Here is an 18,017-nt window from a genome sequence, read left to right as displayed (position 1 = left end):
TCATGAAAGAAAAAAAAAAACCTTTTGCATGGAAGAGATGAGGCTGGGAGGGAGGAGCAGGGGGAGTCACCCAGCCTGCTCTACCAAAGCAGGGCATCCAGCCTTGGGAATCCAGCATTCCTCCCCTGAACAACTGGAGTGTGGGGTATGCTGAAGGTAAACTCTCAGCAGGCAAACGGCAAAGCTCATCCCAAAGCACACAGAGCGGCCTGGCTAGGGAGCAGGCTCAGGATACAAATCCCAGCCTCCAGCCTCAGCCCTGGTCCAGCTGCCTCCCTGTGCCCTCTCCATTTGCATGACTATCCACGGGAGGAGCGGGGCAGCCCCGCAGCCGAACAGCTGGCCATTGGCAAAATGGATTATTTCACCCTTTTGTCCCCATGTCTGGCTCTCCCCGTTTGCATATTCAAGCTTTTTTCCCCCACCCCGGCATCTCCTGTGCCGGGAACTCCAAGTGCTCCCTCCCAGCTCAGGCTCTCTGCAGCGATTCAGTTTGTTCGGGAATACAAATATCCCAGTGGGGAGGATGGAAACATCCACTGGGACAGAGGGAAGCTGGGAGCATGGAAATGAGGTTGGATGTTACCCTTTACAAGTGGATTTAGAACAGGTGTAACTCTGAATACTGGAACCTCTGAAAAAGCAGCACTGCACAAATTAGACAAAAAGGTCAATTTTGAAGTTGCTCTTTTCCTGCCTGAGAGTCACTGCTACCATTCTGAACAGCTCGTGCTGTGCAAGATACAGGTGTCTTCAGGAGTTCAAGGTCTCGACAGCTTTGTGTATGCACAAATAAAATGAACAGTCCCAGTGCTTTCCTGCCTATGGGCTAAATTCACATTCTTTTTCTCAAGGGCAATAGTTTTAGGAAACTTCTCTTGGCAAGAACTCAAAGAAATTGGTGCCTAAAGACTATCCCAGCCATTCCCACTAGCCCTGAGTAAGGCTGACTTAAACAAATTCCTTCCTTTAGAATGAATGTGTGCTTCAGACCAAAAATATGCTGGGTACAATTTGCTACAGTTCAAACATTGTGCCACAACCCTTTTGGTTTAAATTATGATTGCCTATACTGGAATTTTTTCCTATTCAAATCTTGCTATTTCTGTTGAATTTTGTGGGTTTTCCCTCTTTGTTTCTGTCACCATTTTCTCATCTGCCTAGACTCCAGTATAATGACATTTAAAAGCAGAACATCCACATCAGACAGGCAAGTCAAACATACTCACCCTGCCCAACATGATGGAGAGGAGCTCCCAGAGCAACAACATTTTTATTACAAGATCCTGATTTTAGAGTTGTTTCCAATGACTTAAAGGTGTTCAGGCTGAAGTTCTTCCATGACAGGTATTTGCTTTGGATTAATTCCTTCCATTTGTTGGAAAAAAGCTAAACTGGTTCAGTTTGGTTCACCAAAACCAAAAAAAACCACCAACCATCTAGGTAAGAAGCCTTGGAATCTGTAGGGACTCACATTCCTCTGATCATCACAACACTCATGTTACAAATCAAGCATTTGTGATTCCTATAAAGTTTCATCCAATTTTGACCTTTCCTTGGAGGTGTAGAAACACAGCAGTTTGTAAACTCTCATTTGAGACTGGAAATTTCAGCATCTCAGCTCTCTAAACATTTCACATGGGATGGGCACACACCTGCTGTCCCAGCTCTCTCACTGCCCAGGTAGCCCACACACCACCCAAATCCATCCAACAAACCAGCTCTGGACATAATTTTCCAAACTGAGAGAAAATAATGGATGTAACTGAGCAGTACAGAGGATAGAACAGAATAATGGGAATGGGGAGGCACTAGGGACTCTTATGAGTCAGAGGGGAAAACCAGAACTAGATCATCTTGTAATAGCCAGACTAAATTCCAGAGTAAATCCTTAGCTCCCTAGGCATGGACATTGCTCTCTTGGCAAGTAAAAAGCTATGAAGACATCTGCAAAACACGTCTCTTATTTCCTCTCTGGTGGATCCATTCTATCAGACAATAAACTCAGTAATCTTGGGCTGTATGTTTGCATAGAGACTGACTCTGATGTGGCCACACAGAATGACACAGGGTCATTTGGGTTGGAGAAAACCTCCAGGGTTGTTGAATCCAACCTTCTGACCAACCTTCCCCTTGTCAACTGGACCACAGCACTGACTGCCATGGTCGGTCATTTCTGGGACACCTCCAGGGACAGTGACTCCACCACCTCCCTGGACAGTCTGTTCCAAGGCTTAGCAACTCTTTTTATGAAGAAATTTTTCCTGATGTCTAAACTGAACCTCCCCTGGAGCAGCTTGAGGCTCTGTCCTCTCATCCTCTCTCTGGTTGTCTGGGGGAAGAGGGTGGTCCCCACCTGGCTCTGACCTCCTTACAGGGAGTTGTGGAGTGACAAGGTCTCTCTTCAGCCTCTCTGTCTCCAGGCCTTTTCTCTCCAGCTCCCTCAGCTGCTCCTCACAGGACTTACAAAGGTCATGACAATGCTGATGACCAAGTCTGCACAATTAGCATATTTTCCTGTCTTGTTTCAGTGGAGGATTTATATCACATAATGTTTTAAAAACTGTGCTAGAGGTAGATGAACATTGAAAAGTCCCTCAGAATTAGCAAACAGCAGAGTCAAGGCTGCCTACAAACTCACAGTTTGCTCTCATGCACCTTTCTGCATTATGCAAGATTGTCCATTCATGTAACAACATGGTCCATTTTCCATGGGAACACATCTCAGTGCATGGAAAGAGCTTTGGGAGAACAGAGCAAAGCCATGCAGCAAAATCACAAGCAAGGGCTACAGCAGTGACCTTTCCCTTGGTGTTCCCACCTCCTCATGAGCTCTGACACTTCCAGAAGCCTGTTCAGACAGTGTCCCCAAAGCCTCACCTGATGCAGAGTAGCTGTGAGAGGAAGCAAGGAAGAGAAAAAAAGAAAAAAAAAATTTAAAAAAACCCAAACCTAACAAAAAAATGTGGAGCTGTGGCAGCTGAACACCATCCCAGCCCATACCTGAGTGCTCTGGGAGTACATCCTCACTCCATGTTGCTGCAGGGAGCTCAGCCAAGACTGTTTGGGAAAGTGGGACATAAGTTTTGAGTCCTCTACAGAACCTCACTTCCAAGTCACATCACTGCTCACATCACACAAGCTTACCTGAATGAGGAGACCACAGCTCTTCATCCAAACTGAGCCATCATGAAAGATTTAAACTTATGGTTTGGGCTTTAAAGAGTTTAAGAAATGAAATGCTGCTCTGAGGAAGTTTGAAACTTGTTTCCATGGAGTTCATGCCATACTTCCCTGGCTCAAAGCACTCACAGAGTAGATCTCAAAGGCATTTTACAGCAGCAAAAATCCATAAAAGCAGTGCTGCTGATGGGTCCAAGAAGCTGCAGAGAGTTAAAGCAGCCTCATTTTCTCCTGGTAAATACCCAGCATTTCAGCATGCCAGTGACTGTTGTGATGGCCAGATGGTGGTGGGAGCAGTAAGTTGGATGATGTTAGCTGCACACAAACTCCAAAACAACTGATGTCCAAACTCATTTTGCAAACACACCTGATTGGGCTGCTCAGCATATGGCAGCAACGCTCCACTGAAACTGCATTTTGTGTCCTTTAAACAATTAACAAGCTCCACCAAGGGGTCCAAGGACGAGCAAGCAGGGCCCCAGATCCCAACTATTTGATGCTCATCCCTTTATAATGGTGATGAAAAGGTGCAGAGGTGTGCTGGAAGTGTCAGCCTGCAGCTCCTGGACCACATTCAGGTAAGAGGAGCACGTGTCACACATGCCACCAGTGCAGCTGGGTCACCTCTTCTAATGAGAGTACCTTGAAGGGAACATCCCAGGTGATCTGCTGAGCAGCACTGGATGATTCCTAATGAAAGGATGAGCCCTGCTGTGAGAGCCCAATTGCAAGCACACAGATCGAGTCTCGGGTACTTTTGAAAACAAACAATGCAAAATAAACACAGTGAACAGATTGAGAAAAATTATTCTGGCATCTGCCAACCTCCACTGAGGCTTTACAACAAACCTGTGGGTTTCCAGAGGAATGGCAGAGGCCATCTCTACACCAGCAGGTAAGCAGCAACTTCACCCATGATTTGAAAGCAAAGGTAAATTCACTAGGCACCACCCCTCAGAATGGACCTGCATACACAAAAATACATACTTATGTTTTTCTGAGATGATTTAGCCCAACTTTACTCCACAGAGGCCTATATTCTAACAGTGTCAGCACTGAGCAAGATCCACAGATCCCAGCTGCATGCATGGGAGCTCCTTCCTTTCTGCTCCAGAATGCTCTCCTTGCCACCTTATTTTCAGGTGCTCTTCCTCCAGCAGTTATTTACCTTGAAACACCAAGGCTTGCTTGGAGATGCAAACTGCACAGATCCAGAGGGAAACAGGACAGGATCCAGAGGAAAAGAACTGTGGAAAGTCAGCCAGCCATGTCCCCTGCCCCAAAGCAAGCTGTAGCACAGCTATTGCTGCTGACAGATGCTTGCTCTTAACAGATCCCCATTTGTGGAACAGCTACTACTGGCTCCCCACACATCTGTTCAGTGACTCTCTACCCTTTTTTTTATACTCAGCCTTAGAAGAAACTACCACTCATCCTAGCTACAATTTAAGCCCCATGTACCATATGATTCCAAGCCCAGTCCTTCCACTGCATCCTCACAAGTGCCTTTTCCCACATTTTCAGGGTATCAGTGACACCACTCTCCACTGCCATTTCCTGCCCTATGTGCAGTGTCTCAAGTTGCACCTCTACAGTACAGGATTATCTTGGATCTCACCAAATGCACTACCATTTGTGAACCCCAGCCTGAAGCTTTTCTAGCACCAGTAGGACCAGCTTTATCTGAAACAGTGCTTGCAAGCTGTCACAACTCTGAATTTGTGCAGCTGTTTTACCCTACCTAAATTTAGTGCCTTGCTAAAAAGGATCTTGTCTTTCCCCACCATCTCCTCCCTGCTGCAACTATTTCTACAAGATTATTTTGAATTCTAATGCTATCTTATCTTTCACATCTGTCCAGTTTCCTGTTGACTGTAGATTTAATGTGCATGCTACTTTGTTATCCAGGTTGTAATAAAAATGAAAGATAAGTGACCTGGAGCTACTCCCTCAGCCCGACGCAACACAGCCTTCCGTTCTGACACTGGGTGCAAGATGGAAGGAAACCACTCCCAGAGCTGCTTACAGCCCACTCAGCTGCTTCCAAGCACAACTCAGTCTCTGAAACCACTTTTCCTTCTTGCAAACCATCCTCTGTTGGCTCAACAGCCTCCACACCATCCTGTAGGCAAGAGCAAAGGGGCCATGTTCAGCATCTGTGATTTCGTTTTAGAGCAGGACTTCTGATCTCACGGGGTGGATGCCAAGTCCAAGCCTGCCCCATCTGAAGGAAGTTTCAACCAACAATTCCTTGTGCTGTTGGTTCTCATGGGGGATTACACTGGAATCTGCAGACAAAGTGCACAGATTCCTTCCAGCAGATTTCTTCATTTGCCAGTGTCACTGCACAGCTGTTCAACTGCTTATTTTCCTGTCACCGACTAATACAAGCCTAAACTAGATAATTACTACTTCCTACTGTCATGAAATTCATTCTTCAGTATCCAAATCCACTCCTTTCTGTTTGCTTCCATGAAAGGGCTTTTTAGAGTTTTAACAGCTGGCTTAGCAGGAGACTGAGTCCTGTGTTACCACGAGCAAATGTATCTGTAACTTCCCTTGGGAAGCCCCTTCCTACTCCAAGGACGGGGTAGGAATGTGGCTTTGTGTTGACTGAAAACAGCACACCTACAAAAGCAATTCATCAACACCACAGGCAGGCTTATTTCAAAGCTAGAACAAATATTATCTGGTTGTCTACCCTTGCCTTTGCTTTATCACCATTTTATTGATAGCTTCAGCTTTTGTTATTTTTTCATTGACAGTGCACATCTTAACCTCCTTCTATCTGTGTCCTCTGAGGCATTTTCTTCTTTTACTTCTTCCAGAAGCTTGTCTTCCTTGGGGGAGGAAGAGCTAAATGGATTGCCACATTAGCTTTCTCATTCCATGCCATTACACTTTTAACTAGTGCTTTCAAATAAGTAAATTAGCTTTTAAGTGATCCCAGTTGTACCACTGGCCTTTGCTACAATCCTGCATTAAAGCTGATTCACTTTTACTTACCTCTATTGCTCAATTAAGAGTACTGAGAGAGGAAAAGCAGTTCTGCAGCCAGCAACTGCAGTCCAGGAGTGAGCTGGGCTGTTCCATCACCCACAGTGTCCCATCACTACACTGCAGCATTTCCCCATCTACAATGAGGGTTCTGGCTGTACCTCACTCACTGTTTCTGGAGGAAAAGCACCAAGAATAGTGATCCTCCATCACACAGGATTATTCCAATGGCTGCCTGTGCCAGCACCTGTGTGCTCTGTGCTGCCCCACAGCAAGCACCTGCAGGGTGAGGCATTCCCAACAGGAGCTTCTGAAGGAAATCAAGTCTTTGCTCCAACAGCAACTCCTTTATTTACTCATCTAGAAAAAGGAGAATGATTTTCATCAACAGAGAGAGGCTTCACTGCTCCCACACAATATGCAGGAACACACCAAGAACCTGGCAAGTCTCTGCAGTTTTCTTGCACCTCACTACACACACATGCCAGTATCAATAGCACAGACCATTGCCACTTGCAGTGGGAGCTGTAAAAGAAAAAAGCTTAGAGCATCTCACTGAATTTTAAAATTTTGGTGAGATTCTGAGTTATGTGCACTTGTTCAGTAATTAAGGGCCAATCCCTTTATGATCAAAGGCTGACCCCAATCACGTGGCTGGATCCTGTATCATACCTTGACACAGACTTTGACACATCACTCAAGATATTTTTTCATATTTTAATCATATTCTATTAGCTCACTGGTTGCTATATTTTGGTTTTATGGCACAAGTTCCAGTAGGAGTTGGCTCATTTAAGCACACTAACATGATGGACTCAAATACCATTATCTGAGTTTCCTACCCCATTAAACCATTTGGAGAATAATTTCCCCCTTGTTGAGGAAGTTCCTTATTGTAGCTGAACTAAAAAGTATGTGTTGCAATAGTCTGCAATGAGTGCAGTGTGACATTTGAGATTATTCCAGTGTATGTAATCATTGAGACACTTTTGGGATCCAGCATGAGTTATTTCACAGAGCTCCAGACAAACCTGACATCACTTTTGTTTCAGATGACCAGAAATCTGCCCTTCCCCTCCACCAAATTCCATGCATAAATAGCCCATTACAGAATCTACCACATTTTTCACCAGTAAAATCCATGAGCAGACACAAGTGCAAAGCAAAATGTCATTTTATTTAATTCAAGGACTATTTTCCTTCTAGTATTGCTGAAGGGATCACCTCCTGGGGAATTGATCATTACAAAGTCCCTGTCTAAAAGTTCAAGTGCTCTTGTTGTACATTCTTTTGAAACACAGAAAACATAATGACCAAATAGGTGGGCAGCTACTTGCAGTTTTGGCCCACCTAAATTAGCATTGCTTCAGGCTAGAAAACAATTCAAGTAGTAAAATAATGAAAAATGTTAACCTTTAAGGTCACTACCATATTTTGATCAAAAAAGTCCTGAATGTATGAAAAGAACATTTGTACATGTTATGAAGTTGTTTTTTAACCAGACACTGTCAAAGATGGCAGTTAAATATTTTGGACCAGTTGTCAACCAGATATTTAAGAGTTCTATCTGAAGGTTTATTACCAATTTCATTATGCAATTCACTTTTCACATTAAGCTCTTTAACAAAAGCAACATAGACCCGCACCAGAATCACTGTAGACAGATTTAGTTTTATAGAATGCCCTTCTGAAAATTCATTTCAAAATAGAGATGCTTTTTCTCCAGAACTGTAAAAGCCATAAAAATGCAAAATATTTGTTAGGAAATTTTTAATCAAAATTATTCCTTAATGTTCAAAATAACATTTAACCTCCTACTATTTTTTTTTTGTTGTTGTTGTCATCCACATATTGACCAATAGACTAAACAGGTAACAATGGTTCACGTTTTTCCCCCACCTGAAACATTTCTTCTAACACAGCCCCAAAGATAGGCAATACAGAGATTCAGGGACATGGATTATGCATGGCAAAGGTAATCCTCTATCACTTTAATTTAGAACAATTCTGATTCTAGCACACAACTTGGGAGTCTCAGTTGTTTTCAATCTGCTCCAGGTCCAAGTCCCCACAGTCTAGAGGGAAGATTCCTTCCTCAGTGCTCTCACAATCGCTCGTGTCCTCGTCGCTTTCGCACACCGCGTCTGCTTTCTTATAATCCCTTGTTTTGAAGCCACCTTGGCACGACCCGTGGTGCCTCCCTTCATCCAGCTGCTCTTTCATCGGGCTGGAGCCAGGGGTGATGATGTTCATAAGATCATTTGAGTCACATGGGGATGACACAATTGTCTTCATTTGTGTGTCATCATCATCATCTTCATAGTCAAGGGAGCAAAGACTTTTGGAATTTTTTAAAGTCTGCAATTAAAAAAAAAAGAAAGAGAAACCATGACTACATTAAACATGACTGGACAGGAGGAACAGAATAAATTCTTGACATTCTTGAATGGTTTGAGTGTATGTACTCAAGAGTGCCACGTGTTTAAAGTAATCCTCGAAATGAGAGGCATGAAGGAAGAGGAAGAATGGTATTTACTTACTACACAGTCAGGCTTTGCATGGATATTTTGCCTAGATTCCCATCTGTGAGAAAAACAGTCCTCTTTTTTATGCAGGAAGAGCCAAAACCCTACCCTTGGTCAACTACACAAGGAAAGAGAGACACGCACCCAGTTTGCTGTATTGGGTTTCTGGCAAATCCAGAGCAGAGCATTTGGTGACACCAGCATTTAGGTCAGACAGCTGCCTTGCAGCCTGGTCAACAATTAATATCCCCTGCAGACAATGAGCCCTCAGGCGTCCCCTCAGAGACTGCCAGGACAACTGGCACATTTGGGTAGTCTCAAACAGAAGAAACCCAAGCCTCTACTGGGAGCATCCTGCTTAGTTAGTCTTTCAGCTGGGTACTGTCTGAACAGGAGCTCAGGAGCAATTCTGTTTAAATTCAAAGGATATTAAAACTAGAGGGGCACTCATCTTTATTTGTACAATGGCAAAAGAAAAGAAACACTCAGTAAATGTTCTACCTCTGCACCAGAGATAAAGGAAAAATGCCTGAGCTCCTCAGGCTGTAAGGGATCTTTGGCTAGAATCCAGGGAGAGCATTTAAGAAAAAACCAAATATACAGAGAGCAGAACTTAAAATTTAACAAGTGAAAAACTTCCAAATTGTGCCTCATGCAAGCACCCAGTGAGAGGAAGGTGAAACAGCCAGGGCTCCTCTGAGAAGTGGTGCAAGACAGAATAATGTCACACTCATTTTCAGTCTCTCACTGGTTAAGTGACTCCAGCCTCACAGACAGCAATCATTGTATTACAAGGAGATCCACAGGGAACAGGACCAACTTTCACACCCATTTCCAGCTTCCTCCCCCAATTTGTCATTTCTTAAGTATTTCATATTTGTTTATTTGAAATGGGAACATTGCAACATTCCTAGTATGCTGTATTCCAGATGCTCTTCCAGACAACAGTGTAATGGTTCCTGCTCCACCAATGCACACCAGCACCCACATAAGGGGGCTTCCAGCATCTTTGGGTATTTTTTTAAACAAAACTTCACAAATTCAGAGGAAATTTGAATTAGCCTTGTTTGTATACAGCTGGTTAAACAAGGAAAGCTCCCCAGGGGGAGGGGATTAGCCTGATCCCTTAGGCTGATGTAACATGTGGAACACCTTGCAGACAATCCCACTGCAAGGTCACAGAGTTCCCTGGACATACCTACATCAAATCTGCATGGAAAGTTCAGGTAAAGGGACAAAGCAGAGCACTCGAGGAGGGTTGGAGCTCAGCCACAGCACAGGCAGGCTGAGGGTGGGATGGGCAGCACTGGGATGGGATGGGATGGGATGGGGGCCCCATCACTGGTGCCCCTCCACAGGAAAGGCACTGCAGCAGCATTCCCTGAGCCTGCACCACATTTAACACACCAATGCAAAACATTTCTCCACTGGTCAGAGGTTTGTTTTGCTCTTCCCCTGCTCAAACAGCTTAAATATCTCACAACACACATTAGATGTTAGTTAAATACATTTCCAGGCAGAAAGAGCTATAAGGGATAATCTAATTTGTTTGAACAGACAAACCAGACCTCATCTAGGAGCTGATTTATGTAACTCCAAGGCCTGCATCAAAGATGAGCTCTCAGAAAAAGAAATTACTGCTAGTCATAGTTCTGTCAGGAGGAATTCAAAGTCTTTGTTAGCCATGGTTAAAGCCCATATCCAATTTTGCATGTGACTAACACCAATAAGATAAATAACCTTGCATGATCAAAAAGATTTGTATTTTCAAATTCACTCTCCTGTGAAAACAGCTTCAGTATAACATACATTCCTGCTTTCAAAATGCTTCCATACAGCTCACTTACATTTTATTCAAGTAGAAGCATTTGAGAACATTTGAGTTTCTTTCTATGACAAACAGGTGCAAATTTCCTATTTACTTAAAAGCAAACCAGTATATTTTTAAAGTAAAAAACATTTAAGTATATTTTAATCCTAAGTCTATCTCACTGCTTTGAAAAACACAAGATATGTTCTATCTCCACATAGGGGACAATATTTTCAGTTCTTTAAACTTATAGTAGGAACTGGGAAGAAAAGGAACCAAATAAAGAGAAGCTTTGAAAGTTCTGCTTTCACTGTCTTAGAAAGGAATTCCTGAGTCCCCCTTCAAAATATCTTTTATTCAGTTTACTGCAAGAAATTAATCCAACCACACAGCTGTCTCTCTAGAAGGTTTGTGTACATAAATGGAAAATTGCCTGTTAGCTGTACTGTGCTGAAACCACTTGAATGGGAACTTTTAGCTGGTTTCAACACAACAGCAAGTGCATTCAACTGGTTCTTTGTTCACCCACTTGTCACAACCTCACCAAACTAAAAATAGGTGGATTTATTATCTCGCAGCACAATCCAGCTCCTTTCACAAAGCAAAAGGTAGAAATTGCAATGCATTCAGGCCCTCTGAACTGCAGCTTTCCATGCTACACTGGTACAGTACCACACCTTTCAAGAACAATTGTGCTCAGTGGGGAGCCTGCGAGTACTTGCTCAATGGTCCTCATTTTATAAAGGATGCTGGACTAGCAAGACAAAAGAGTCCACAGTTGGCAATGGATAGAACTCAATCAGCTAGAAGTATTCTTTTGTGTGATGGGAAAAAAGGGAAAAAAAACCGCTCAGAGTTTTAAAAGAAGTGAGGCGATAAAATGTCTGAATATTAAGGAAAAAACCCCAACTTTGTACCAAAAACAATGGTGGAGAAGGAAATAAAAGAAATCTCTCTAGACCCTTGCCATACAAAGCAAACAAGAAAGGCCCAGAGCAGCTTGAAAGGAAGCTAATGTCTGTACTCTTTATTAAACCTTCACTTCAGAAACCCATAATACATCACTTTCCAAATATAAGAAGCAATAAAAAGGTTGTTTTTGTTTTACTAACAAAACTAGAGCATTTGCTACAGTAGTCAAGGGGAAAAAATAAGACATTTATGTGCATGAAAACCTAGTGTATATAATGGGAGCAGCAGTTCTCATGCTTCTCCCCCAGGCCCCCATCATCCTCCAGGTCCACCCCTTGGCTTTGAGTGGGGGTGAAGATCCAGCTGCTCTGAAGAGGTGCAGCTGCAGCAGCTGGCACTCCCTGAGGAGCAGAGGAAGCCTGAAACCACCACCAGCCCTCAGCCCATCCTATTGCTTTCTCAGCACCAGTTATCACTGATGGGCTGCTCCCTGAAGGCACAGCCTTAGGCAGAGAGGGAATTCATCAGACTAATCAGACTGGTTATGTGGTTTGCTTCCTGTCCCATCCCGAGACTTCTGCCTGCAATGGCACAAGAGATGCTGCTTTAAGAGTAGCACACAGGATTTCTTGACTGTTGAGGTGTCTCTACCAGTAATATGAAATACATGGATGGTGCAGTGGTCCTCATGAGGAAGAGATCCTGGAATTTCCTGGAGTATCAGCATCTAATCCAAGAGCAAAACACTGAAGTAGCAGAAGCCAAGCATGGAGCAACATGTGGCTTTTTTGTTCCTTCCCTGTATCTAGCCACTTGATGGAGAAGGGGCAAGTCAGATGGGCTGCACTTCTCCCTTTCAGAGCTTCATGGGTCCTCACTTCACTTCCTTGAATTGGGTTTCCTGTAGATTAGTGAGACTGGCTCCAAAAATGCCTTAACTGATGGTAACTCATAGTTAAACTTCAGATCAGAAGCACCACAAACAGCACAATGCACTTGTGTCTCAGACCAACCTGTCCCCAAAGAGGTCACAGCTGAGTCTCAGCAGCAACAAAACCCAACCATGGAACAAATTTGTTTTTTGAAGAGATTCCATTCAGCAAAGCAAAGGGGGAGGCTTAAGGAAGGACTTTGTCAGAACTGACACAAAAGCCTGGTGCTGAGCAGGGCTCAATCACACAGAACAAACCATCACCTGGCTGACATCACAGCCAACCACACACAGATGTGTCCCTCCCTCCTGTAAACTGAATTTGCACTTCAAGCACCTAATTACATTAGTACCTTCACCTGTGACAATTCAAGTTGGAGATATCTACAATGTCTATTGTAAACAATTAGAAATGTCAACTTGTTGTACAGATTAAAAAATATCCCATCACAGTCCTAATCCCTGCATCTTCTACTATGCATGAAGTGAAAAACAGTAATAAAAATGCTGTGTTTGTGTAACAAACTAATAATCTTTCTGTAGAATAAATCTCTTGACATTTGACTCTGACTTTTCTGTTTTGAATTGCACTGAGCATTTTGTGAACACTCCAGTGTTTGCAGATAACCTTAGCATTCAAGAAACATGCAGCTGAGCAGAAATGCTGCTTCACTGGTACAAAGTGGTGCTGACAGGAAGAAAACAATATAGTATTCTCCATGATGTCATGTGCTTGAGGCTTGCTAATGCACTACAAGTTAAACCCCTAAGTGGGAAAGAATCTCCCCCTGTTCAAACAACAAATTAAAAGGTGTAGAAATAAATTAGATTTTATAATTCAAGTGTCTAGGAAAATACTTCAGGACCAAAACCACTGCAGATTTTTAAGTTGTGCATTTGAAGTAAATCAAAAGACCCATAATTATTTTTCTTGTACCAGGTTAAAAAACAAGTACTGAACAAAACAATTTCTGATGTACTTATTTATGTATAATGTGGAAGCCATCAAATCCCAAGAAAATTCCTGACACCTTCATGGGCAAAATCAAGTTCAAACTGATTTGGGAACCAAAGATGCTGTTCTCTTTGTTTTAAATCTGCAGTTATCCCTCATTTTCCTGGAAATTTGACATGTACTTTTATATATTAAAAATGTCATGTTTATGTCATCATCTATAGCTAGTAATCAGAAAAAAAACTGGAATACTGGATATGAATGAGAAAGAGCAAACAGCCTCTAACATTCTGCCATGTAAATAGACACTGAACTATAATAACCATTCCTTCCAGCAGAGAAAGAATTACTGCTGCAATTCTTGTAGTCAAATAAGGTAAAACTCTATTTGCAATGCCAAAGACCCAGTTAAAACTCAGTACAAGCTGACAGCAATACACAGCAATATGGCTGTGACTTGAAATGACAACTGTTCAGTGCTTTGTCTGTGCTGTATCTTCAAAGATGATTTCAATTTTTTTAGATGTAGGTGCCCAGGGAGGGAAGGAAACTGCCATCAACTCATTTCACATCAGATGCTAAACAGCATCATGATGTAACAGGCTTTCATCTCCCACTAGCCAGACTGTTCTAGATTTAAGTGTGCAGTTTTCTGGTGTAGTCTACCATGAAAGTTGATCTATTTATTGGCCTAGATATTCTTATAAGTTTTGTTTATAAGCTGCAAGAACCTGTGATTTAATTTGGCTTTCTATTTAGTGCTATTAGTTGAAAAAAATTGTATGTCTGAAAGAAATATTTAAGTGAAATGCTGAATGTACATAATTATGCTCAGATATGCCAGAATACAAGGCTGTTCATTGTGTAAACTGAGAGAAACCACTGGAAGAGGTAAAGTCTCCAAGTGAAAAACATTAAAATGCACAAAGCCAGGGGGACAGGAGGGGAAATCAGGGTGCAGTTGCCTGACTGAACCTCACTGCATCCACACAGGGTGCCCAGCACTGGTGAGGGGCTCTCAAACTCAGGCACTGCAGCCCTCAGAGCTGTGAAGCAGCCTACTCACCTAGCCAGGAAACTTGTAGGACCCAGTTAACATCACTGCTATCACACCACAATCCAAACAGCCAAGTTGGAGGCATGAGAGATCCCAAATAAATCAGGAATTACAAACAGCATGGACTGAGTTCAACCCAAATACCTACTGCCCCCTGCCCCAAACTCAGACCTAAAAATCATCCATCATGGGCACTGCACATACAATAGTGAATTTCACACTCTAAATATCCCCTCAAACAAAGCATCTTTTCCTTTTAGTGGTTTGCAAAGATGATCTGAAGAACTGAGAGCATCCCCAGCCCCCCTCAGAGCTATCAGCTCACCCCTCTCATGGCTTACATGCACTCAGGGAAGTCTCAACATCAAGTAACATAAGAAACTAAGGAATTTAAGCAGATTAGTTTATCAGCCTAAAATTGTTTAAAAACTGAATTTAAGCAGCCAAACTACTACTGTAATTTTGTAGTTATTCCTTTAAAAATTAAATTTTGGTCAGATGGGGCAATTTAGTGCAGGAAACTTCATGCTGGGGTTTAGCAGCATCTGCAAGTTCAGGACCATTCATCTCAGGGGTTAACTTTTGTTTGCTTTTAAAGACAAATTGAAAGCTAAGCAAGTTAATGCAGTACTTAATGTAATACAGTCAAGAATATGATTCAACACTACTGCTAACATGGAGAGAGTGAACATATATAGCAATTCTCCCTTTTATAAAGCCCAAACCAACATTAAACCACATTTTTAAAAGTTTACAGTATGGAGTTTTAATCAAGATGTTAGATTTTCTAATTCAGTGGATTTGTGAACTGCAACCTTTTACCTTCTCTGTCTGAGTATAAATCATGCAAGCTTTTATTGTAAGAATGTGGCATTGCACTCTACAAACATCAGGCCTACCTATTTCACCTGCATGTAATTAAGCAGAGAAAGTTTCAGCTGTTCTTAGGCCCAGTCCAGCAGGCACCTACAGATGCTATGAATTATGGCATTAGCTCCAACACAGGGGGCTCACACAGAGGATTTAACTCTTCTGAAGTGACCAATAATCAATACAGTGCCAAAGTGGAACACAGGGGCATTGCTTTGTTCAGCTGCCTAACACAGCACAAGGCCTGGGCCAGGGAGGAGGAGGTTTAAGCCAAATAGGACAATTCCTGGATACAGCAGCAGTGCTCATCTGAAATGCACCCATGCATTAAAACAGAGCTTTCTTCAAAAGCAAAGAAGCAACACAGGGAAAAAAAGTTATTCCAAAGGGCACTGAAAGAGCAGGGAAAGGGCCTGGATGAGGGGTTCTTGCTCCAGCAAGAGCTGCTGTCAGGGGTCTCTGCAGTGCCACAGAAATTCTTCTGCCTGAAGGTAAACCACTGTCTTTGCACACCTTTACCCAGATTCTTACTACTCAGTGCTTGACCCTAAGCATATCTCTATTATAGATAGTGAATTTATGGACAGTCTGAAGAGCTGGATAATATGGAACTGGGCCTCTACTGTGCTTGAGCTGCATAAGCTCAAGAGGCTTTGGTCTGGCAAATCCAATCAGCCAACAGCACTAATGAGCAATGGTGTGATGAACAAACAGCTGCACCACTTGTGTGCATACAGGGATGATAAACACATCTGGTTTTGTAGGAGAAGGACACAGAGGGAAACAATGTAAGCACATGCTCTCTCCCAGCAGAAGTGATTCATGCTTTGCCAGAGTTGTTCCCTCATTTCCTATTCAAGAACTATTACCTTTCCTTTCAGAAAGAAAACAGGCTGCAGAAGCAAGAAACAAACTGTGTATTACCATCTTCTGTAGTAATATGATAAAATAATTTTATGAAGACTTAGTTAAACCAAATCTAATTAATACAGGTGAAAGATGGATCTATTTTTCCACATTTCAGACTGGGAAATAAGAAGGCACACACACACATCATTAACATGAGCTACACACACATCCCCAAACAGAAACACAGGCACAAAAGGAGCAGCACAAGAAAACTGCTTAACAAGACTCTGATTGCTTGCAGTACCATCTCTCAGTGTTCAGCATTCAGGATCCAAAAACAAAGACCACCCTGGGTAGTCAAAGCCTTCTGATGTATTATTCCTCTGACAGAAGAATTAACAGACTACAATCAGCTCTGAAACAACATAAACAAAAAAGTTACCTCCAACCCCAGGAGTTTTAATAAGTTTCTCAGTTTCTAACTAGGCACATTTAGACAAGAGAAAAGGCTCTACCTGTGCTTCCACAAATTTCCAAATAAAAAGTGACATTTCAAAGTTTGCTTTGCCACGCCAGAATCTGCTCTCAAGTAACAAGGTTTAAGTTGACTGATTATGCACTGGAGTAACACAGGACAGGATTTGACCCTTGTGGCTTCAAAACATGACCATATTGGCTTCATTTCCTGCCATTTATGTGTCATCTATTTTTATAGAGAAGTTCTATTCCTGAGAAGTTTAGCCAAGGTCTTATTCCTTCATGACTTTGCTATGAACTGCAAACAATTACTTTAACAACTGAATCACATATGCACCAATTGCTGCAGTGTACATCCATGTACCAACTTCTCTTCAAATTCCTGCATGTTCCCTTTTCATTTCATTTTTCTCCTCAGGTCCAATATTAAGTTGATGTGATGGGTCAAACTTAGGAGAAATTAGAGAAGTAAACCCCAAATCCTGATTGCAATGCTGCCCTCATTAGTTACTGACAGATGTCAGACTCACCTATATTATTGCGTTATGCTGGAGCTCCATCATAACTAGCATTTTAAGGGATTCCATAATTGGGCCATAAAGTTCACTTCTGCCAGGGCAGGGGGATGGAGAAAAAAAAAGGGAAAACTACCCCATCAGCTTGGGAACAGTTCCCCCTTCTTCAACCAATTTTCCACAACAGAAATACTTGTCCAAAACAAAGCCCTAAGATCTTGCTATGCAAGTGCACAGAGGGACACACGGGCACAGACACACAGACAAAGCACAAGTGCTGCTATGAATCTTTTGCTCAGCTCAATGCAAAACCCACAACTTCACAGTAAATTCTTCCAGGAGTATTAATTCAAACTGTAGGTGGACCTTTACCACTAATTATTTCCAGGGACAAGTTAAATTGAACACAATGAGTTTAAGAATTAGTGCCAGGGATTGAAGGTGAATGGTGCAAGGACTGCATTTTTCTAACTCAGTATCTGATTCTGGACTATTTGAACTTTTGAAATATGGTTCAGGAAGTGATCTTGATATTAAGAGAGAAGACTGCTATATATTTTTCATACTTCGTCAGCTTGTACCAAAACTTCTATTTGCTAAATAAAAATTCAGTCAAGTTGTTTATTGGTTCAAATACCAAAGCTGACAACATGTCAGCAGCTGATGCTCAGTATGTTTTTTGTAAACTCAGGAAACCATATATGTGGTCCTTTATCCTTCAGTGCAATACATGTTTTAAAACACATCATGCCAAGTCAGAGGAGAAGCAAAGCAAACACAACTTGTGTAAGGCAGAATCAACACTCACATTCCCAACACACCGAGGTAACACTAAAACTGAGCTCAACCTCTCACTGCATGGCCTCAGTTTTCCTCTGTTGTGTAGTAAACCCAGAGTTTGCATGAAAAAGCTGCAACATTCAAAAAACCTGTACA

The 18,017-nt window shown here is 42.3% G+C and overlaps 1 protein-coding gene across 2 annotated transcripts in view; it reads right to left on the bottom strand.

Moving 5' to 3' along the window:
• Positions 1-7,336: 7,336 nt before the first annotated feature.
• FAM53A (family with sequence similarity 53 member A) overlaps positions 7,337-18,017 on the bottom strand; it is a 70,032-nt gene continuing 59,351 nt past the window's right edge. For both annotated transcript variants that reach the window (XM_054632940.2, XM_054632939.2), the window contains exon 5: positions 7,337-8,538. In XM_054632940.2, coding sequence (XP_054488915.1) covers positions 8,215-8,538 — 324 coding nt within the window. In that variant the 3' untranslated portion in view covers positions 7,337-8,214. The remainder of the gene's footprint in view (positions 8,539-18,017) is intronic.

This window comes from Agelaius phoeniceus, chromosome 4 (genome assembly GCF_051311805.1).
Source record: "Agelaius phoeniceus isolate bAgePho1 chromosome 4, bAgePho1.hap1, whole genome shotgun sequence".
In the NCBI taxonomy this organism is placed as follows: domain Eukaryota; kingdom Metazoa; phylum Chordata; class Aves; order Passeriformes; family Icteridae; genus Agelaius; species Agelaius phoeniceus.
The sequence above is the reverse complement of the archived record's forward strand: the minus strand, read 5'-3'. Positions and strand labels throughout refer to the sequence as shown.